A 23516-nucleotide genomic window follows, 5' to 3' on the forward strand; every position below is an offset into this window, starting at 1 on the left:
ATAAATAAAACCTGTTTTTCCTTCATACCAGGGTTATTGCACACATGAACCCACAGTGGCTATGACTGATTGCATAAGACATACATGGATAAGTGAATTCATGAACGCATGAACGCATGAATTCCTTCTCCTCAATGAAGATCTATTGATAATTGATGCTTTCTCAAAAAGGGAGAGTCTGTTTTCTTCAGGGATGCCGCCCTGAATAGGCTCCACACCAAAGGGAATGCACAGGCTGCACTATGGATTTTTTTAAAGGGCATATGAAGTTGGGAGGGGAAATGCTGGGGGGACAAGCGAGGAATTGAAGAGAATAAGGGAGTGAACTTGCTCAAAGTACATTACATACATTATGAAAGTCTCAATGAATAAAGACAAGCTCGCACATACTGCGTGCTTATTATGCAGCAAGTATTATCCTCAAAATGTTTCATAGTATCTATCAATTCTCAAACTATGAGAGATGTATTGCTATTTCAATTAAATCCAGGGAAACTGCTGTACTAAGAAAATATTTAACTTCCTTATGGTCAACATGGTAAGTGATATATATGCAACTAAAATTTGGGACATCTGCTTAAACTGCCCAAGGCCTTCTTCACCTCTAATCCCTAAACTGCCATCCAAGTGATCTAATTTTCTAATATATATTATCTTAGAGATACTGTTGTGCCTTCTGTCAAGCTGTTACTGTATTTTGGGACATGAGTCTAATTGTCCTTTCCTGCCTTCCTGGAGTGGCTTCCTGGAGTGACTCCCTATGCTATTGCTCTTGCATGTTTTCTTTCCATATCACTTTGAACATGGCCATTTTCCCATTTCTTCCTCTACCTTATGTCTTGACTCCAGAAAAGAGTATCTCTGGTTTGAACACATCATGCCACAATCTTTCAGAGTCAAAAGAGAATTAGGCAGAGCTCATTTAAACCTGTGCATTGGCAGCCACCCAAATGCCTCTTTCACAGCAAATTAAAGTGAGCAGTGGACTGTAGTCATATTGAAATAGAAATCAGTAACTTACAGGCCTGTGGAGTCAACCAGAGGTGGGAACCAGTACCTGTTTTCTCCTTCTAATTAGTTGTGTGGTCTGTTGGAAATGGTGTTGATATTGAAATCTATGTCGCAGACTAGAAAGTCAAACTGCCACCTTGTGTTTGCTCATCGTCCTTTTCCGTGTGTGTGTGTGTGTGTGTGTGTGTGTGTAATGTGATTTGTGACGTATTTGTGTGTGATGTGTGTATGCATAAGTGTTAGTGAGTGCCTCTGTGCTCATGCCCACAGTATGTGTGTAGAGCTCAGAGGGAACAGTACTGGATGTTGCTTTTCACCCTGCTTGAAGCAGGATCTCATTATTACTACCACCTATGCCAGGATTGCTGCCTTCCAGGTTTTATCTAGTGTCTGTCTCTCCTGTTTCGATAGGAATGTTTAGATCACAGGTTTATATTAACACATTCTGGAGCTTCAAACACATGTCGTTTTGCTTGTATGACGAGTTCTTTACCTATTGGCTATTCACCAGTCCTGTCCATTTTAGATATTCAGATACCTGTTATGCCAGCCACTATGTAATATGAATGTAATGTATACTGAATGATAGAGGCATGTTTCCTACCCTCATAATGGTCATAGTTTAGTGAGGTCTTGGGTGCAGTCATGTGGTAAAGATTGTGGCATATGATAAACACATGACATATGTATGCTGTTATGTAGACAAGTGTGATGATATATATGAAGTTCATGATGGCCTTCACTATGACTTTGACTACGAGCCTAACGATGTTAACTCCAGCCAATGGGAGCTCGACATCAGTAATAAATCTACTTGCTCATCTTTTTCTCTCTTTCCATGGAAGTGATCTTCCAGGTAACCATATAACAAAAAAGAAAACTATTTAGTATACACATTTCCTGAGCATCTTGAAATATACCCTGCAGATTTAACTCTTGCTAGAGGTAACAAAGGGAAACATTTAACAATTTAGCACTTTGTTTTGAATGCACACATTAAAGATTCTGCTCAGAGACAAAGGATTACTGTGTTTCCAAGAAGCCATAAATGAATGTGACCTCTTGCTGCCCTAAGGTGAATAATCCTTAGAAAAAATAAACACCAGGGTTATTCCTTTTAACCACCATCTTTTAAAAAAGTTCTTATGCTTTCTTTTTATACTTTTGTATGAGTTGTATGCATGTATGTATGCATATGCATGTTCATGTAACACATGGCACATGTATGTGGGTATGCATGCAGAGGTCAAATGTTGACATTGGATAACATCACCCATCACTCTCCTCTTTGTTTACTGAGGCAGAATTTTTACTGAACCCAGAGCTCACTGATTGACTAGTCTAGCTAGTCATTTTGCTCCAAGATCCCATCTGTGCCTCAAACCCCTAGGAATACAAGAAGGCTCCCATCTCACCCAACTTTTATTTGATAAAGAAATCAAACTCTGATCCTCACGATTGCAGAGCAAGAGCTGTTCCTACTGAGCCATCTGTCTAGTCCCAGTCTGCACCCAGATTTTTACTTCCTTCTCTTGCCAGTGGTTTAGAATCTTTTTGAGTCCATAGCCTTTCTCATCAGTTTCTCAGTTACTTCTTTTGAGTAATTTTCCCATGACATCTCTTCCTATTGGAATGTACATTTATGCAGCCCTCTGGCTTGAAATGCCAGAATGTTGCTGGCGCATGAAGTGTCTTTGGATTTAGCGGCTAGCTTGGAGCATCTGGCAATTGCACATAAACTCCTATACTTGAGCATTCATGCTTGAACCAGAAATTACTTTGTCATCTTTGCTGGCTTTTACTAAGCAGCCAGCAGCTCCCTTGGAACTATGACTTATGACAGAGCTCTTTTCCTTAGACGTCACCCTCTTCTAACTCTCAAAACAACTGTTTCCTTTTCTTCCCAGGCAAATCTTTAGTACCAGTACTAACACTATCATGTATACCTCATACCATATCACAGGGTTTATGAAGCATATCAAAATTCCGTGGATCTGCACAATGATTAATAAAATTTCTGTAGTCCCCCTATGATGCCAAATGTCATCACCTTGAAAACTGCAGATCAGAGATGCCAAATGACTTCTAATTTGGTGATTGATGCCCCATTGCTGTGTGCCCAGAATTGACAACTGGGGATCTTAGACACCAGGCTATGAGTTTAATACACTTCTTTGTGATGACACTTTTAGAACAGCTGGCATTAACCTCAATGATTCTTTACAAAAAAAAAAAAACCTTTTGCCTCTGGAAATCTAACCACCAGGCACCATGTGTGAAGGAGCTCTGGCCTTGCTGCCAGTAAAGGATGTCTGGCTCTCCATGTGTTATCTGGGAATCTCCATCATGGCAGAATGTTCTTCTGGTTCCTGTGGTACCTTGTAGCCTGGAGTGAATGAATCCCACTGGAGTTATAAAAAGGAGCTGGTCCTGGAATGATGACAAAACAAAAGATTATTTTTCTTGCAAAAGATAAATGGAAGGTTTTATAAATCACAGAACAATGTGTAAGTAAATCCATACACCTTGCACATCAGGCTTGCATAGTAAATGGATTATGAATGATCTAAAGAGTGAATTGAATTTTCATGTTATATTTTTTCATTTTTTAAACTATTAAATTTATTTTAAAATATACAACTCAATATTGACATTTTTGTCATCAAAATAATTTTTAATAGTTAAATTCCTCTTAAATATACATGATATCTTATGAAGCTAAAAGTAATATGCACTCAAACAGTTTTTAAAATCTATTTGGAATATTGTGCATGATGGAAGTAGAAGAAAATCTCTAATAAAAAGTCCTCTATGAAAGGAAATTGTGACAAGTTCCTGATTAGACAGAAACAATTCCATCTCCAAGAGAGAATACTGTGACTTCATAGAATGAATTGGGTAATGTTCCTTCTGTTTTTATTGTGTGGAAGTTTGAGGAGTATTGGTATTATGTCTTCTTTGAAGGTCTGATAGAATTCTGCACTAAACCCATCTGGTCCTGGGCTTTTTTGATTGGGAGACTTTTAATGACTGCCGCTATTTCTTTAGGGGTTATGGGACTGTTTAGATGGTTTATCTAATGGTATTTGGTATCTGTCTAGAAAAGTGTCCATTTCATCCAGATTTTCCAGTTTAGTTGAATATAGGCTTTTGTAGTAGGATCCGATGACTTTTTAACTTCCTCAGTTTGTGGTGTTATATCTCCTTGTTGATTTCAGATTTTGTTAATTTGGATACTGTCTCTGTGCCTTTTGGTTGGTCTGGCTAAGGATTTATCTATATTGTTGTTAGATATCTATCTATCTTGGTGATAAATATCTATCTTTATCTCAAAGAACCAGCTCCTGGTTTTGTTGATTCTTGGTATAGTTTTTTGTTGGTTTCAGTCCTGCTGTCTACTTCTCTTGGGTGCATTTGCTTCTTTTTTTGTTCTAGAGCTTTCAGGTGTACTGTTAAGCTGCTAGTGTATGCTTTCTTCAGTTTCTGTTTGGAGGCACTCAAAGCTATAAGTTTTCCTCTTAGCACTACTTTCATTGCATCCCATAAGTTTGGGTATGTTGTGCCTTCATTTCATTGAATTATAAAGTCTTTGATTTATTTCCTTATTTCTTCATTGACCAAGTTATCTTTGAGTAGAGCATTGTTCATCTTCCATGTATATGTGAGCTTTCTGTTGTTTTTTGTTGCTATTGAAGACCAGTCTTAGTCTATGGTGATCTGATAGGATGCATGGAATTATTTCAATCTTCTTGTATCTGTTGAGGCCTTTTTGTGACTGATTATATGGTCAATTTTGGAGAATGTACCATGAGGTGCTGAGAAGAAGGTATATTCTTTTGCTTTAGGATGAAAGGTTCTATAGATATATGTAAAATCCATTTAGTCCATAATTTCTGTTAGTTTTAATGTGTTTCCATGATCTGTCCATTGATGAGAGTGGGGTGTTTAAGTCTACCAATATTATTGTGTAAGGTGCAATATGTGCTTTGAGCTTTAGTAAAATTGCTTTTATAAATGTGTGCGCCCTTGAATTTGGAGCATAGATGTTCAGAATTGAGAGTTCTTGGTAGATGTTTCCTTTGATGAGTACAAAGTGTTCTTCCTTATCTTTTTTGTTAACTTTTGGTTGAGAGTTTATTTTATGTGCTATTAGAATGGTTACTTCAGCTTGTTTCCAGGGACCATTTGCTTGGAAAATTGTTTTCCAACCCTTTACACTGAGGGGCGTTTCCAGTGTGCAACAAAATACTGGGTCCTGTTTATGTATCCAGTCTGTTAATCTATGTCTTTGTATTGGGGAATTGAGTCCATTGATGTTAAGAGATATTAAGGAATAGTAATTGTTCCTTCCTGTTATTTTTGATATTATTTTTATGTTTCTGTACCTATCTTTTTTGGGGGTTGTTGAAAGATTACTTTTTTGCTTTTTCCAGGGTGTAGTCTCCTTGTACCTTGTATTGGTGTTTTACATTCATTATCCTTTGTAGGGCTGGATTTGTGGGAAGATATTGTGTAAATTTGTTTTTGTCATGGAATATCTTTGTTTCTCCATCTAAGTTAATTGAGAGTTTTGCTGGGTATAGTAGCCTGGACTGGCATTTGTGTTCTCTCAGGGTCTGTATAACTTTTGCTCAGGATCTTCTAGCTTTCATAGTCTCTAGTGAGAAGTCTGATGTAATTCTGATAGGTCTCCCTTTCTATGTTACTTGACTTTTTCCCCTTACTGCTTTTAATATCCTTTGTTTGTTTTGTGCATTTGGTGTTATGACTTATTATGTAATGGGAGGATTTTCTTTTCTGGTTCAATCTATTCGGAGTTCTATAAGCTTCTTGTATGTTTGTAAGTATCTCTTTCTTCAGGTTAGGGAAGTTTTCTTCTATAATTTTGTTGAAGATATTTACTGGCCCTTCAAGTAGGGAATCTTCACTCTCTTCTATACCTATTATCCTTAGGTTTGGTCTTCTAGTTGTGTCCTGGATTTCCTGGATGTTTTTGGATAGGGGCTTTTTGCATTTTACATTTTCTTTGACTGTTATGTCATGGTATCTTCTGCATCTGAGATTCTCTCTTATATCTCTTGTATTCTGTTGTTGATGCTTGCATCTATGACTCCAGATCTCTTTCCCAGGTTTTCTATCTCCAGGATTGTCTCCCTTTGTGATTTCTTTATTGTTTCTATTTCCATTTTTAGATCCAGAATGGTTTTGTTCAATTCTTTCACCTGTTTGGTTGTGTTTTCCTATAATTCTTTAAGGGATTTTTGTGTTAGGATCCTAGCTGTTTGCCTGTGTTCTCCTGTATTTCTTTAAGGGAGTTATTTATGTCCTTCTTAAAGTCCTCTATCATCATCATAAGATGTGATTTTATTTTGCTTTATGGGGGAGGTGTGGGGTTGCAGCTAAGTTTATTGATGGTATTCAAGAGACTTGGAAGGGTTCCCTAGGCCCCTCCTATTATTATGGAGTCTGAAATGGAAATTGTGAGGGAGATGCTCAGTGTTGGGGACCGAATTGGGATAGGGACTCCTCAACAGAGGACCTCTCTCTTGCTCTCAGTGTCCTTTCTGGGGTGAGTGGTCTAGGGCTTCTTACTCCTTGAAGGCCATGTAGACCATGAGGTCGATGACCCTGTTGCTGTAGCCATATTCATTGTCATACCAGTAAATGAGCTTTACAAAGATGTCACTGAGAGCAATGCCAGCCCCAGCATCAAAGGTGGGAGAGTGGGAGTTGTTGTAGAAGTTGCAGGAGACATCCTGGTCCTCAGTATAGCCCAGAACGCCCTTTAGTGGGCCCTCAGATACCTGTTACACCACTTCTGTGATGTCATCATACTTGGCAGGTTTATCCAGGTGGCATGTCAGATCCACAATGGATACATTGGGGTTAGGAACCCAGACGTCCATGCTAGTAACCTTCTTATTCAGCTCTGGGATGACCTTACCCACAGCCTTGGCAGCACCAGTGGATGCTGGGATAATGTTCTGGGCATCCCCACAGCCATCATATCATAGTTTCCCAGAGAGGCCATTCACAGTCTTCTGAGTGGTAGTGATGACATAGATGGTGGTCATAAGTCCTCCCAAGATGCCAAAGTCATATATGACTTTGGCCAGGGGGGCTAAGCAGTTGGTGGTACAAGATGCATTGCTGACAATCTTGAGTGAGTTGTCATATTTCTTGTTGTTCACACCCATCACAAACATGAGGGGAATTGGTATAAGGGGCAGAGATGATGACCCTTTTGGTTCCACCCTTTCAGTGGGCTCTGGCCTTCTCCATGGTGGTGAAGATGCCAGTAGACTCCACAACATAGTCAGCACCAGCATCACCCCATTTGATGTTAGTGGAATCTTGCTCTTAGAAGATGGTGATGGCCTTCCCGTTGATGACAAGCTTTCCCATTCTCAGCCTTGACTGTGCCCTTGAATTTGCCATGGGTGGAGTCATACTGAAACATGTAGACCATGTAGTTGAAGACAATGAAAGGGTCATTGATGGCAGCAATCTCCACTTTGCCAGATGCAGAGCATAAGGCAGCCCTGTAACCAGGCGACTAATACAGCCAAATCCATTCACACAGACCTTCACCATTTTGTCTACAGAACAAGGTCAGTCCTGCACAAGAAGATGCAGCTGTCTCTGGAATTTGGAGGAGCAGATTGAGATCTGATTTTAAATCAGAATCTTGCTTTTCTGGTGTTTTGGGGTATCCAGGGCTCATTGTGGTGGGAGAATTGGTTTCCAATGATGCTAAGTAGCCTTGGTTTCTGTTGCTTATGTTCTTGCCCTTGCCTCTCCCCATCTGGTTATCTCTGGTGTTAGCTGGTCTTGCTGTGTCTGACTGTGACTTGTCTCTCCTGCAAGCTTGTATGTAGGTACTCACATCTAGGAGACCAGTTCTCTCTGGGAAGAATTTGGGTATAGAGAGCTGTGGCACAGAGTCAGCTCCTGGGTGCAGATGGAAACCAGAAGGATCCTGTTCCTTGTTTCCTATGTGCTGATGGCTCTGGACCAGTTCCTCTTGAGCCAGGAATTTGAACAGAAGTCATGGTCTTACCTGTGCTCACAGGTGTGTCAGCACTCCTGGGAGACCAGATCTCTTCCAGCAGTATTTGGGTATGGAGTGCTATGGCACAGAATCAGCTCTGGGTGAAGAAGGAAACTGGAAGGATCTTATCTATATTTTTGTGGGTATTAGTTTATCAGAAAATATAGTGAAATGGAAAAGTCTTAATCTTTTTTTTTTTTTCAGTACAGCCCAGGGGATCCATCCAGGGACTTGACACCAGGGTCTTGGCATCAATTAGACAAATAATATGTATACATTTGTTAGAATTTTAGCTGTGGTCTTACCCTTCTGTGCTGTTGAGTTCTATTGGGAACTTTACGTATGTAATTGCCTTTCATTTAAAATGTATCAAGAATGCACATATTTAAATGCATACACACATGTGTATACATTACACTTATGAACCATCAAAGGTTCTCTTTGTTTAAATTTAAGTAACTAGCATATTTCTAAAATGAGAAAATTATAGGTTTTCTGTTCATGAAGACCTAGCCACATAGCTATAACTCTCTTGATAATGTGGCCTACCTGTTTTTTTTTTTGTTGTTGTTGTTTTTTTCTACCTCAGCTCAGTATTTCCAGACAGAAAAAAAAATGGAGTGTTTTTGTTTATAACAATAGCAAAGGCCTTCTGTCTTTATAAATGACCTAAATGTAGATTTGGAATCTATGAGATTTGGGTCAAGGCTGAACTTTGATCTAAATTCCAGGCACCATTTTGATGGAAGTATCAACTAAGGCACTTTGCTCATTTTTACCCCTCAGCACCCCCTTTTATACCCTGTGCTCTTCTGCTGAACACTTTATTTCCAGAAATCACACACACACACACACACACACACACACACACACACACATACAAACTTCATTTGCTTTGTTTGGGTAGATTAAAATTATTTCATTTATCTTTGTGTGTGTGTGTGTGTGTGTGTGTATGCGCGCGCGCGTGTATGTGTGTCTATGTGTGTCTATGTGTGTTTATGTGTGTCTGTGTGTGTCTGTGTATGTATGTGTATGTCTATGTGTGTCTGTGCCTGTGCATGTTTCTGTGTGTATACCCATGCTTCCCTGAAATGTGTGTGTAAATAAAAAACCAAAGGGCATCCCAGAGGAAGTCAGTTCTCTTCTTCTACCATGTGGATTCTGGGGAACCAAACTCAGGTCACCAGGCTGGGTGTCCAGTGCCTTTAGAATCCATCTTTCCAGCTCCTTTTTGGTTTTGAGATTTGTGGGGGGCGGGGTGACCCACTGAGTTTAATTATTGTTAATTCCATGGTTGGGAATTATTTCTCATAAAGTCTTTTATATTTTTCTATTTTAATTTTCTAAAGACAAATAAATGGAATACTGCTGCATAAGAGACAGCCTGTTCATTTTTCTAACTGTTGTCTACCTGTCTTCCTCTCATTGTGACTGTCCTTTACTATGAGTGTGCTGTGTTTAGTGTGTATGCTGTAGAAAATCCTGTGTTCTCTATCCATGTCTTGCTTGGTCAGTTTCTCTGTCTTTGCATCTTTTCTGCCAGCTTTCCCACCGCTCCTCCCCTTCCACTAGCTTTCATATTTATTAAATGGAAATTTTTAAATGTTTGACATATCTTCAGATCTTTATGTCTCCTCCACCTACTTTTAAAAACATGAAAAGTTGTAACATCACTCTGAAAATAAACTGAATTAAGTTGCTTTGTACTGCTCTGACCTTCCATTGATTTTCTTTTCTTTTTGGGTCAGTAATTCTCAATGAAAAGAAAACTTCCCGTTCGTTTTGGTGTGGACAACTGTACCCTTGTGCAGTGACCCTCAACCCTACTCCAGAGAGTTGCCCAGGCTTACAAGAGCATTTTCCAGCAGTCGGAATCCTCTCAAAATTTAGAACATTAACAGACCCGTAATTGAGAAATCTACTGATTTTCATTCTCCATCAAGTTTCTAGAAAGCATATGGAGTCTCCTCTGTAGCAGCGAGCACAACACGAAGGAGAGTCTCATTAGCTCGATTCATGATGTCTTGTCCAGCATGCATACCAAAGGGCCATTCCAGCTATCACCAGGAGCTGAGGAGCTGTTAATAGTTGATTTCTGCCAGGGTGGTGGTGGCTCACACCTTTAATCCCAGCACTTGGGAGGCAAAGGCAGGTGGATTTCTGAGTTGGAGGCCAGCCTGGTCTACAGAGTGAGTTCCAGGACAGCCAGGGCTACACAGAGAAACCCTGTCTCAAAAAAAAACCAAAAACCACCCCCCCCAAAAAAAGCCCAGTTGATTTCTTTTGAAAAGATCCCAGAATAAGATTCATTGAGAATTACAGATGAGCCACCAAGACAAGCTAGCTGGAGTGAACCTAACTGCTGGGGTATATAGGTTTGGTCAGGATTCTGTGTAGCAGAAAGGTTTGAAATCAGTCTTACCATGCCCAATAAAGGAAAGCGAGCTAATAATGCCCACCAAGGAATTAATATCCTCCATCTTAAGCTCTGTGAGTTCCTCGATATCCTCTTCCCATATCTATAAGCACACACTAACATGTGCTTTTGAATGGAAGAGTTACCACCTCTTTCCCTGAGACCTTAAACTCAGGAAACTGAAAACATGCAGAAAATTGTTGACAAGAGCAGGTTGAACAGAGCCAAGGGCTGTGGACTCATTCTGCGAGGCTGTAGCACCATCTACTGTCTGAGATATTCATCCTTCCTTTACACTGAAGCCTGTGTAAATGAGCATGGGTACTCAAGTGTTACTTTGCTTGTAGGCAAGCCAAAAGCTTTGTCTTCAAATTCATTGTTATTGTCTCAAGAAATATATGCCTTTTCTTGTGGATTCTAGCAAAATGCTCTCCTATTTTGTGTCAGGAGATGCAGCAAATGCCCCTCAAAAGCAAGACTGTATCTCTTTAATCAGCAAAGACCTCATTGTGCCTTATTTTTGTGTGCTTATGATGTGACTCATTCTATCTTATTGACACTAATGAGACTCTTAGGGGACCCCTTTGCCCAGTGACTCATGGGGGAATTACTCATGTGTTGTAAGTGGAAAAACACACACACACACTTATAATTCCTCCTTCCTGAACAGAAAAAAAAATCTAATCATTACTTGATGTAAATGTATATGAATCTTTTTTTAATGTTCCATCACAATCAAAGGGATGTCATGGAATGGTTCTAATTATACTTTAACTTAAAGATGTTCTTTTACTTAATTTGTCATTGGAAAGCATTTTTTGAATGTCCTTTTAGATTGTCATTTTTTTTAAACCATAAAGCTTGGAAAAGAAAATGTCAAACTGAGATGATAAATTTAGCCAATTCTCTACCCCATTCCTGGTTACTTACTTGCTAGTCTGATTTAAAAAGAGTATTCTTATTGATTGTAGAGTCTTGGACACCTTTAGAAAATTCTTTGCATTTTGAAAGACATCCCAGCAGAGAGACCCCATGACTCTAACACTGTGCAGTTCTAAAAGCAAGAGTTATGCTTTCCCTGGAGACATATAAAAATAAGAGGAAGTGGGTGGAGTATGAATGATTTTCAGACAAGTTATAACTTGTTCTTAAAAACAAACAACTTGATACCAATAATTGAGCCAAGACTTGAGAGACAACCAACTGTGTTAGGGTATCCTTTGAACAATTCTATTCTTGTAACTAAGTAAGTACTCTCTCTGCTACACATTGAAACCAGGAAAATTTACTAACCTTGAAAATCACAAAAGTGATTGCTGTACAACAAACTTGCCACCCTCAGTTGGCTTGTGACATTTCTATTTGTGCCAGTCACTCTATTAAACAGTTCTCTTTTCTATTTATTTTCTCAGCTCCTTGATAACAGACCGTAAGTATTCTCTTAGAGGTGATTTATAAATTGCTTTACAAAGGAGCCTCCAGTTTCTACTCAGTCTGACTGGGGTGCTTTCTTTTATATCATTTATCACATTGCTCAGAGAATCAAGGCACCAATTAAACACCTGCACTCAGGAAAGGGCTTACACACTGCTGCCCTCTTTGGGTCACCAGGTTAAAGAGACCCATATAACAGTGTCCTACACTCCCCCTCCCCAGGACCCACCTGCAAAGCCCGTCATGCAAATGAGTGCAATTCTGATCAGTCAGCATTCATTGCATGCTGGTTCTAGGGAAGCTTCTCTGTGATTTTAATTGAGCAACTTTATTTTTGTCCTTTTGATGCTCATGGTTTGGGAGGAATGGAGCCACTGTTGGAGATAAGCAGAACTGGGAATAGCATCACTTAAAGGGAGTCTTTAATTAGTTACTCTCTGCTGAATGAAGGTTATCTAGATTTGAGGCTTGCTCTGCTCAGGTGAAATAGGATCCCTGCCACCAGAGACAGAGGATCCTACATCTTTTGGAGGATGTGGGCAACACTCTTTCTAATTCAGGATTCTTTTTTTTTTTAATTTTTTTTAATTTTCTATATTCTTTTCTTACATTCCAAATGATTTCCCCTTTCCCAGTTCCCCCCTCCCCATATGTTCTATAAGCCTTCTTCTCTCCACCCATTCTCCAATCACCTCCCTCTTTTTTCTCTGTCCTTATATTCCCCTACAATGCTAGATCAAGCCTTTCCAGGATCAGGGCCCTCTCCCTACTTCTTCATGAGAGTCATTTGTTATGCTAATTGTGCCTTGGGTATTCAGAGCTTCTGGGCTAATTAATATCTACTTATCAGAGATTGCATTCCATATGTATTCTTTTGTGATGGGTTACCTCACTTAGGATGATATATTCCAGTTCCAACCATTTGCCTAAAAATTTTATGAATTACTTGTTTTTAATTGCTGAGTAGTATTCCATTGTGTAAATATACCATATTTTCTGTATCCGTTCCTCCACTGAGGGACATTTGTATTCTTTCCAGTTTCTGGCTATTATAAATAAGGCTGCTGTGAACATAATGGAGCATGTGTCCTTATTGCATGCTGGGGCATCCTCTGGGTATATGCCCAGGAGAGGTATAGCAGGGTCCTCTGGAAGTGTCATGTCCAGTTTTCTGAGGAACCGCCAGACTGATTTCCATAGTGGTTGTATCATCTTACAATCCCACCAGCAGTGGAGGAGTGTTCCTCTTTCTCCACCTCCTCACCAACACCTGCTGTCTTGTGAGTTTTTAGCCTTAGCCATTCTGACTGGTGTGAGCTGAAATCTCAGGGTTGTTTTGATTTGCATTTCCCTAATGACTGATTCAGGATTCTATTGTAGAAACATTTCCTTTCTTTTCTTTTCTTTTGATTTGATCATGTCTCTGTTTTCAACATGTTGTTGAGGTGGGTGTATGGAATATGTACCTGTAAATAGCAATAATAAAACACTGTGGAAAAGGAAAATGTGCATGGATTTCTCAAGGAATATTTTCATACATCATCCATCTCATATGCCAATTCAGCTCCCCAACAGAAGGGATTATTTCCTCTAAGTAACTCTAGGCAAAAAGTGCAAATTAAGTGTGTGTGCATAGGTGCCTTGTATGTGTGTGTGTGCGTGTGCGTGTGCGTGTGCGCGCGTGTGTGTGTGTGTGTGTGTGTGTGTGTGTGTGTGACACACACACTAGAGTTAGTATTAGTGTTACAGTGTAGATTAGAAGACAGTGGCCATGTAGTGGCGCATTCATGCAATCCTAACATTCTAGAAGCTGAGGCAAAAGGAGAGTTCCAGGGCAGGCCAGGAAAAAAAGAATGAAAGAGCAAAAGAATGAAAGGAAGGAAGGAAGGAAGGAAGGAAGGAAGGAAGGAAGGAAGGAAGGAAGGAAGGAAGAAAAAGAAAGAAAGAAAGAAAGAAAGAAAGAAAGAAAGAAAGAAAGAAAGAAAGAAAGAAAGAAAGAAAGAAAGATTATACAATATAATGACCCAACAGAGTACAATAATTAGAAAATTAATTCACTTTTCTCTAAAAGCTAAGTATATTTTAAGCCCCTGAGAATAAGTATTTATTTGTATATTGAGTCATTGTTTACATTTTAGTGGAATAGTTAATTCTGTTTATTCTTTATTATAAGTATTGTAAAAGGTCAGTTTTTAAATGGTACCTGCTCTTCAACTAGTGTTAACTATCTTTTAAGTTTTAGTATTTGGTGGTGTATTTTATTCTATTTTTCTTCTCATAGATATGTGTGTACATGCATTCATGCATTATGCATGTTCTCAAGTACATGAATGCACATGTTTGCAAGCACACATAAATGTATGTGTGTGGGTGTGTTAAGGCTCCAGATTCATACTGGGAATTTCCTTTGGTCATTCTCCACATTATTATCTGAGTTAGGGTCATTTAGTTTAACCCAGAGCTTGCTTATCTAGCTAGTTTAACTAGTTATCTTGCTTCAAGGATCCTTTGTCTGTATGCGGGAAGTCGAGGGGTTGCCTAACATTATGTGGGTACTGGGGATCCAAAGGATAGTCCTCACACTTGTGAAGCAAGCACACTAGCAGATGAGCCATTCTTTAGCCCCTACTATGATGTGTTTTGAATATTTTTATGCTAAATAAAATTCAAACTAAACAGCCTTTTCCTTTCCTAGTACAAAGGAAAAATCAGAATGCCTGACCATTAAGCATGATGAGATGGGTTGGAGAGTTTTGTGGACTGATGAGTCTGTGGGCCCAGAATCTAGGAGACAAAATGGTCACAGATAGGCACAGGATGGTGCAAAGAAGGTAGAGAGCAAGGTTGGGGAGTTAGTAATAAGGACAACAGTACAAGAAGAAACTCAAGACAGTAAAAAATTATTTATAGAATAAGATATTTAAAGCTATAAATGTTCAATTGTGCACTTGTATATATATGTGGTGTGTGTGTGTGTGTGTGTGTGTGTGTGTTGTATAAGATGATGTCAATAAGAATGAACACGGTCCATGTCCTTAACTGGGTTTCTTAAAAATATATTCAACTAAAACCACCAGGGTTCCTTAGAGAAGTGATTGATTCTAGGGATATAAAACAGGAAATATAAGATAAGCCTAGGGCTGGGGAATCACTGGGCAAGCATTAGCTGTGAAAGCATAAGGACATGATTTCAATCCCCAGCACACAGGGCAGAGAGAAATGCTGGATATCGCTACATGCATATGTGCTGGTAACCTAGCACAGCTTAGCTGACTCCTCTCTCTCTCTCTCTCTCTCTCTCTCTCTCTCTCTCTCTCTCTCTCTCTCTGTCTCTCTCTATCTCTGTCTCTCTGTCCTTCTCTGTCTCTGTCTCTCTGACTCTCTGTGTCTCTGTCTCTCTCTGTCTCTCTCTGTCTCTCTCTCTCTCCGTCTCTCTCTTTCTCCCCCTGTGTGTATGTGCATGCATGTGTGTATGTGTGTATGTGTGAGTATATATATATATATATGTATACATATATATATATATATGTGTGTGTGTGTATATATATATCACATAAAACTGAGGTCTAAAACATCATTTTGGACTAGAATGTGAGGAAATGTTGAGTGATAGAAGAATGCCAATGGGACAAAGATCCCCAACCTCAAAGAATTCCACTGGCCAAAATGGAGAATTTTTAAGCATTAAAATAATGACAGTAACACCCTATAAACTGAATAAAAGAAGTCCTGAGTTTTTGTCAATGACTGTAATAGAACAGACAGATCACATCAGAGAGACCAGAATGTTCTTCCCTAGAGTGGAATGTTACCTGGTATATGTGCATAATTTGACATCCATCATAGAACTTGATGCACACAAGAATTTTCTGTATAAACTCAAAATACCTTCCCACAAACTACCCATCAGCCATAAGTGGGAAAAGGGTAAAGGTGGAGAAGCCAGGCAGACACCATTGTGGTTGGTGCTGATGGAAGAGGAAAACCAGCAAGTATAAGATGCAACAGACCTTGTCCAGCCTGACTACACATCAGCATCTCTTTGTGTCTATTTCTGACTGTCCTTCCATCCATTTGAATACCTCTCTAAATGAAGATTCATGATGCTCGCAGGAAACTCTAAGAGATTTCTAAATCTCTTAGAAACATCCAATGATTAGAAAGCCCTTCTTTATACAGAAGTAAAATGATGCTGTTGCTCTTTCCGTTCTACTGTGGGCAAAAACAAAATAGGCAACTAAGCTTCTGCTTGTAAGCCCTTCATGATTTTGAAAGCTACTATCACAACTGTCTTAGTATCTGTTTCTTGTGCTGAAGACTCTCAGTGATTTTTGCTGTTTAAATGTATTAAATCCTTTAGTGGTGTGAGTGTACTAATCTGTCAGTGAATCCAAAGGACAGTAGTGGTTTTCTGCACCCTGACTAATGCAGAATGCAGCTGGATTATTATCTTCTCAAACTGAAATAACACAAGAAATGAGTGCAGCCTAAGATTGCATTAGCTTTTTTTGGAAGTTACATAGATACCTCACATACTGAAATATTCATCTTGCCTTTGTACACTGCCAATCCTGCAATATATACTGAGGTTGCTAATTTCCAAAAGTGCAGCCTTTTGCTCTTATCCATTGTTGAGTTTCATCTTAGATTTATAAAAAAAACCATGGTATAGCTGGAGTCACAGAGAATCTTGATGTTCATTTAATATTTAGGACATCTGTCTTGGTACACATCTTAGAAAGAATTGGTAAATTAGTTTATTCAGCATCGATTTTATTTTTATTGAAGAATAGGGGCCAGCTACAGAAGGCTGAAGATTACCCACAAGCATGTGACCCCAGGATTATTGTCATCATTCATCAATAGCCTTTGCTGTGGCATTTAGCTATTATTAAAAGCAGTTCTTTGTACATCTTCCCCTTAAGTCATTAAAAGTAAACTAGCTATTAGCTCTTTGGCAAGCTCCAAGCCTTTAAAGAACCCTCTACATTTTAAAGCTCCTTCCTAAAAATAGAAATTAAAATTTAAAAAGAGAAGACACAATACTACCAAACCACATCATCATAACCATTACAGTTAGGAAATTTGCTCAGAAGTAATTCTCGATGAGTAGACACACACACATACACAAATACACAAACACACACACACACACACACACACATATATACATAAACACCCACACACTTACTTAAAAAGTACCAAGACATCTTAGCATTTATGATGTGAAAAGAAATTCTAAAGCAAAGTGGAAGACATGATATGCAAAAACATGAAAAGCAGAAACATTGGGCTTGAGGAAGTGGCTCAGTGGATAAATTGTTTTCCATACAAACCTGAGAATCCAAATTTATGTCCCAAAACACACATATAGCTGTAGGTGTGTTTTGTACCTGTAATTCCAGAATTCCTACCATGTGACAGCGTGTGGAGATAAAAGAAATCTGAGAGGCTCGCCGGCCAGCTGTGCAGGTGTGCCCAGATGAACAACAAGGGACTCTGTGTCAAGCAGGGTAGAAAGCATGGACAGACACACAAAGTAATCTTTTTACCTCTGCATGTGTGTAAAATATGTGCATGTCTCTACTCACAGAAACGTTTTAAATGAAAGACATTTTTATTTTTCCATAAATATTTATTGGGTTAATTCATGTTATGATACAGGTTACAAAAACATTTTTATAATAAACTTGAAGATTTACATGGAAAATATTTCTGACAAAATTGAAGAAATATATAGAAAAACATTTTAAAATTGACAATTTTCATGGAAAATTAAAGATTAAAATAGTATACATAAAAAACATTACTAAATTAACTGGAAAAGGAAGTATAAACATTTTATGATAGAATTGAAGATTTATGTGGAAATATTTTCTGAGAAATTGTAAAAAAAAGTATAGAATAACACGTTAAAATTGAAGATTATCATGGAAAATTACACAGATAAAATGGTAGGCATAAAATTATTTCTAAGTTGATTGAAAGTAGATTTATAAACATTTTCTGTTAAAATTGAACATTTACATGAAAAATATCTCGGTTAAAATTGAATAAATATATAGAAAAACACATTAAGATTGAAGATTATCATGGAAAATTATACAGATAAAATGGTAGGCATAAAAATATTTCTAAGTTGATTGAAAGTGGAATCATAAACATTTTCTGGTAAAGTTGAAGATTTTCATGGGAAATATCTCTTATAAGATTGGAGAAATATATAGAAAGATGCATTAAGATTGACTGTTTCATACAGATAAAATGGTAGGCATAAAACATATTTCTAAGTTGCTTGAAAGTAGAAGTATAAATATTTTCTGATAAAATTGAAGATTTACATGGACAATATTTCTGATAAAATTGAAGAAATATATATAAAACATAAAGATTGGAGATTAACATGGAAAATAATACAGATAAAATGGTAGACAGAAAAAACATTACTAAATTAATTTAGAGGAATTACAAACATTTTCTGATAAAATTGAAGATTTATATGAAAAATATTTCTGTTAGTCTCTGTCTTTTTATTGGGGAATTGAGTCCATGATGTTAAGAGATATTAAGGAATAGTGATTGTTGCTTTCTATTATTTTTGATGTTACTTTTATGTTTATGTGGTTACTTTCTTTTTGGTTTTTTTGGAAGATTACTTTCTTGCTTTTTTCTAGCGTGTAGTTTCAGTTTCCCTCCTTGTGTTGGCTTTTTCCATCTATTATCCTTTGTAGGGCTGGATTTGTGGGAAGATATTGTGTAAATTTGGTTTTATCATGGAATATCTTGGTTTCTCCATCTATGGTGATTCAGAATTTTGCTGGGTATAGTAGTTTGGGCTGGCATTTGTGTTCTCTTAGGGTCTGTATGAAATCTGCCCAGGATCTTCTAGCTTTCATTATCTCAGGTGAGAAATCTGGTGCAATTCTGATAGGCCAGACTTTATTTGTTACTTAACCTTTTTCCCTTACTGCTTTTAATATTCTTTCTTTATTTAGTGCAATTGGTGTTTTGATTATTATGTGACAGGAGGAATTTCTATTATGGTCCAGTCTGTTTAGAGTTCTGTAGGCTTCTTGTATATTCATGGACATCTCTTTCTTTAGCTTAGGGAAGTTTTCTTCTATAAGTTTGTTGAAGATATTTATTGGCCCTTTAAGTTGTAAATTTTGCTCTCTTCTATACCTATAATCCTTAGGTTTGGTCTTCTCATTGTGTCCTGGATTTCCTGGAAGTTTTGGGTTAAAGCTTTTTGCATTTTGCGTTTTCTTTGACTGTTGTGTCAATGTTTTCTATGGTATCTTCAGCACCTTTGATCCTTTCTTCTATCTCTTCTATTCTGTTGTTGACACTTGCATCTATGACTCCTGATTTCTTTCCAAGGTTTTCTATCTCCAGAGTTGTCTCACTTTGTGATTTCTTCAATGATTCTACTTCCATTTTTAGATCCTGGATGGTTTTATTCAATTGCTTCATTTGTTTATGTTTTCCTGTAATTCTTTAAGGGATTTTGTGTTTCCTCTTCAAGGGCTTTTACCTGTTGACCTATGTTGTCCGGTATTTCTTTAAGGAAGTTATTTTTGTCCTTCTTGAAGTCCTCTATCAGCATCATAAGATGCGACTTTAAATCTAATTCTTGCTTTTCCAGTGTGTTAGGGTATCTGGGACTTGCTATGGTAGGAGAACTGGGTTCTGATGTTGCCAAGTAGCCTTGGTTTCTGTTGGTAGTGTTCTTGTGCTTGCCTTTTGTCGTCTGGTTATCTCTGGTAATAGTTGGTCTTGCTGTCTCTGGTTGGATCTTGTCCCTCCTATGGGCCTATAAGCCTGTGTCCATACTCCTGGGAGACCAACTCTCTTCTGGCATGGTCTGTGCACTGAAGGCTATGGGGCCACCTAGCTCCTTGGTGCAAATAGTGGCTGGAGTGAAAGACATCTTTAAATAGAATTATTTTCCCATAGGATAATAATTTTTAAATAGTGTATATTTGCTGTAAAATATTCATTTTATTGCGGCATTTTTATACATGTGCATGATGGGCATTGGTAATATTCAATCCCTATTACTCTCTCATATCCTCCCTGCCTTCCTTATGTTTCCCTTCCTTTCCACAACATCACAACATATCATATGTGCATATACACACATACATATATATCACATATATATTGAATATATATGTATACATATATTTTTAATATATTATTTGAATATAATATTTGAGAATATATATTTTCAATTATTTATATATAACATGTATGTGAGATGTATACACACACACATACACATACACACACACACACATACACACAAACACACATTAACCCTGCGTGTAATTCACCATGTAGACCAAGCTGGCTTTAAACTCATAACGATCCCCCTGCCTCTGCCTCCTGGGTACTGAAATTACAGAAGTGTACCTCTATACCTAGCCTTCTATATATTATTGTTATTAAATCTAGATTCCATACACAAGAGACAACAAATGGATAACTGTCTTTCTTCAGCTGGCATATGTCACTTCACATGTGGGGTTCTGGTCTTATCAATTTCTCTTCAAATAATGTAATTTCTTCCTCTTTTTATGGCCAATCAAAACTCCATACCACATGTTTGTTTTATGCTTTTTCCATTCATCTGCTGATGTACATCTAGGTTGATTTTGTAATCTGGTGATTGTGGGTAAGTGCTACAATAACCATGACTGTGTGGGTATCCCTGTTATATAACCAAAACCACTATTTCAACAGACAATATCTCTAATTCAGAATACCTTTTCACCCATCATCAAGTAAGCACAGGAAATGGCTTGGATATGTGTTATAATGTACACACCCATTTCTTAATCTAATTGTCTAATGATTAACTGTTCCTTGTGGTTGTTAAACTCTTTTAAACAAAGCAGCTGGTTTATCTAGAAAACAGTGCAGAAAATAAAATAATTTCCATAAACTCTTAATAGCTTAAGCGGGTAGTAAAGAAGTATCAGTCAGCCTATATTCTAGGCTTTGTCGCTCTCCATAGTGGAACTAGGAAACAAGCACAGAATGGATGTTGGAGGGTGTCGTTGGTCCTACTTACTGTTGTCACTTAATAGCAATCAGATTCAAACAGCATCGTGAGTTGTAATTGCTTCTGAGAGTTGTGTGCACAGAACAATAGTGAGAGTGACTTGTCAAAACAGAAGTCATAAATATAGGTCCTTCGTGATCATGATGAATTAAAACCAAAGGAAGGGAGACAGTTTGTTTTCACTAGAACCCATCTGTTTATTTGTGTGCAGCAGTTGTATTCAAATGTAAGGAAATTAATCAAGTTAAAGCATCAGAATTCATAACACAGTAAACGAGAGTGCTGAAGAAGTAAACATTGATAAAAACCAAGGACCTAATGAGGTTTTCAGGCTCCTTAGTTTAATCTTCTCTGGTCCCTGGGAGATCTCTCTGGTTGTGTGGACATGCACGACTTACTTTGCATTGATTGTTGCTACTTCAGAGCTCAGAGAATGAATTGGCAACAAGCACTAAATTAATGAATTAGCTGTTGTCAGTACTACAACTCGGCCCGCATGATCCTTTGTGTGAGAATCCCCTCTGGTCCTTAGTTAACAGGCATTAGATTTCACTAGTAAAAAAAAAAAAAAAAAAAAAAAAAAATCTGTCCAAGATGCCCAAAGGTGCTGGGAATGTGGCTCAGTGCTATAAGGTATGCAAAGCCATGGGTTCAATGTCCAATGCAAAAGGAGAGAAATTAAACAAAAAAAATATACAATTTCATATGCCTATAGACTTTGGTATATGTGAAGACTCTTTGCTGATAACCCAGATGTTGTCTGGGAAAAGAGCCTGGTCATTTGACTCTACTCTCCTAAGTTTGGTGTGTAGGCTTACCACTTGAGGCAACATTTTAGGTATCACTGACTATTACCTTCCAGTAGCAATAAGTTAATTACTTTTTCAATACTGTTTGCATCCTGCAGCAGAAATTCTTAGAATCCTTTCTGCACATAAATATTTTCAGTTGACTCTGATAGGCTTTACCAGCAGTTGACTGAGACAAATGCAGATACTTACAGCCAAGCATTGGACTGAGGTCAGAGACCCCTATGGAAGATTTGGGGGAAGGACTGAAGGAGCTGTTGAGGATTGCAACCCCATAGGAAGAATAACAGTATTAACTAACTCATACCCCTCGGAGCTCCCAGAGACTAAGCCACCAACCAAAGAGCATACATGGACTGGTCCATAGCCCCCAGCACATATTTAGCAGAGAACTGCCTTGGCTGGCCTCAGTGGGAAAGGCTGTGTCTAATTCTGTAGAAGCTAGATGCCTCAGGAAAGGGGGATGCAGGTCGGGGTGAGGTGGGGGTGAGTGGAGGGGAGTACCTTCTCAGAAGCAGAGAAGAGTGGAATGGGGAGAAGAACTCAGGGAGGGGAGACCAGGAAGGGGGCAACATTTGGAATGTAAATAAATAAAATAATTTAATTTAAAAAAGGAAGGAAGGAAGAAACAAAGAAACAAAGATCACCAAACCAACTACTTCCCTTCTGTTCTTTGTTCTACACTGCCACATACATAAACTGTGTTGTTGTTGGTTGGTTGTTTTTGTGGAGGTCTAGGGGGAGTTTGATGGTGCTGGAGACTGAATTTAGCTTTTTATGTATGTATGTATGTATGCAGGGAAAGTGATTTACTGCTGAACTGTATCCACAGTCCTTGTCTCGTTTCAAATTCCAGACCCAACGAAGGTGATGGTTCCCCCTTCCAGCATGGATGTCACTGTGGGAGAAAGCATTGTTCTTCCATGCCAGGTGACACATGATCACTCCCTGGACATTGTGTTTACTTGGACATTTAATGGACATTTGATAGACTTTGACAAAGATGGAGACCACTTTGAAAGAGTTGGAGGGGTAAGTATTAATGTCATACTATCCATAGGAAACAGCCTATCAAAAGTTTTGCAAACTGACCCAAATTAATTTGTTTGGATTTACTTGGAACCAAATGTAAAGTCGTTGTGGAAACATCTTGTTTCATAAAATACTTGGTTAATTCCTGTTCTTTTCTGCATGACTTATAAATGATGCCATATACAGCATATATAGCAAACATGATGTCAACTTAGTTGTTCGCTGCTGTGTGTGAAGAAGGAAACTGGAGTTCTGGGAGTTATATAAAATCCCTTTTCTCCATATCTGCTAAATGAAATGCCTCAGCTTTGAACACCATACCACAAGCTCTACTCCCATATCATATAACATAGACCAGAGGGTTAATGAAGTATCTTAGAGATAGTTTCCTTGGATGCCTTATGCTGCTATTGTATTCCTCTGTGCTCCTATGGGAGACTCATCATCATAAAGCTGGTACTTGCTTTCATGATTCTGCAAATACACTGAGGTGATTTATCATCTCGATGGAATCTGAATACAAATGCTTCAATTTTTGAAATGCCTTACTCTTCAGGACAATATATATTACCATCGAATATGTGCCAAGATAAGGTTAAATCTAGAATCATTTTGTGTTTATCACAAACATTTTCCACAATTTTTTTCTGAATTATCATAGCTCTGCATTCCCATTGGTAATGAATATTCGCT

General features: G+C 38.2%; 1 protein-coding gene across 6 annotated transcripts in view; it reads left to right on the forward strand.

Moving 5' to 3' along the window:
* LOC127679002 (contactin-4) overlaps positions 1–23516 on the forward strand; it is a 358955-nt gene that overhangs the window by 304601 nt on the left and 30838 nt on the right. For all 6 annotated transcript variants that reach the window (XM_052174443.1, XM_052174445.1, XM_052174444.1 and 3 more), the window contains exon 10: positions 22648–22823. In XM_052174443.1, coding sequence (XP_052030403.1) covers positions 22648–22823 — 176 coding nt within the window. The remainder of the gene's footprint in view (positions 1–22647; positions 22824–23516) is intronic.

The sequence above is a fragment of the Apodemus sylvaticus genome, chromosome 2 (assembly GCF_947179515.1).
Source record: "Apodemus sylvaticus chromosome 2, mApoSyl1.1, whole genome shotgun sequence".
Lineage (NCBI taxonomy): Eukaryota > Metazoa > Chordata > Mammalia > Rodentia > Muridae > Apodemus > Apodemus sylvaticus.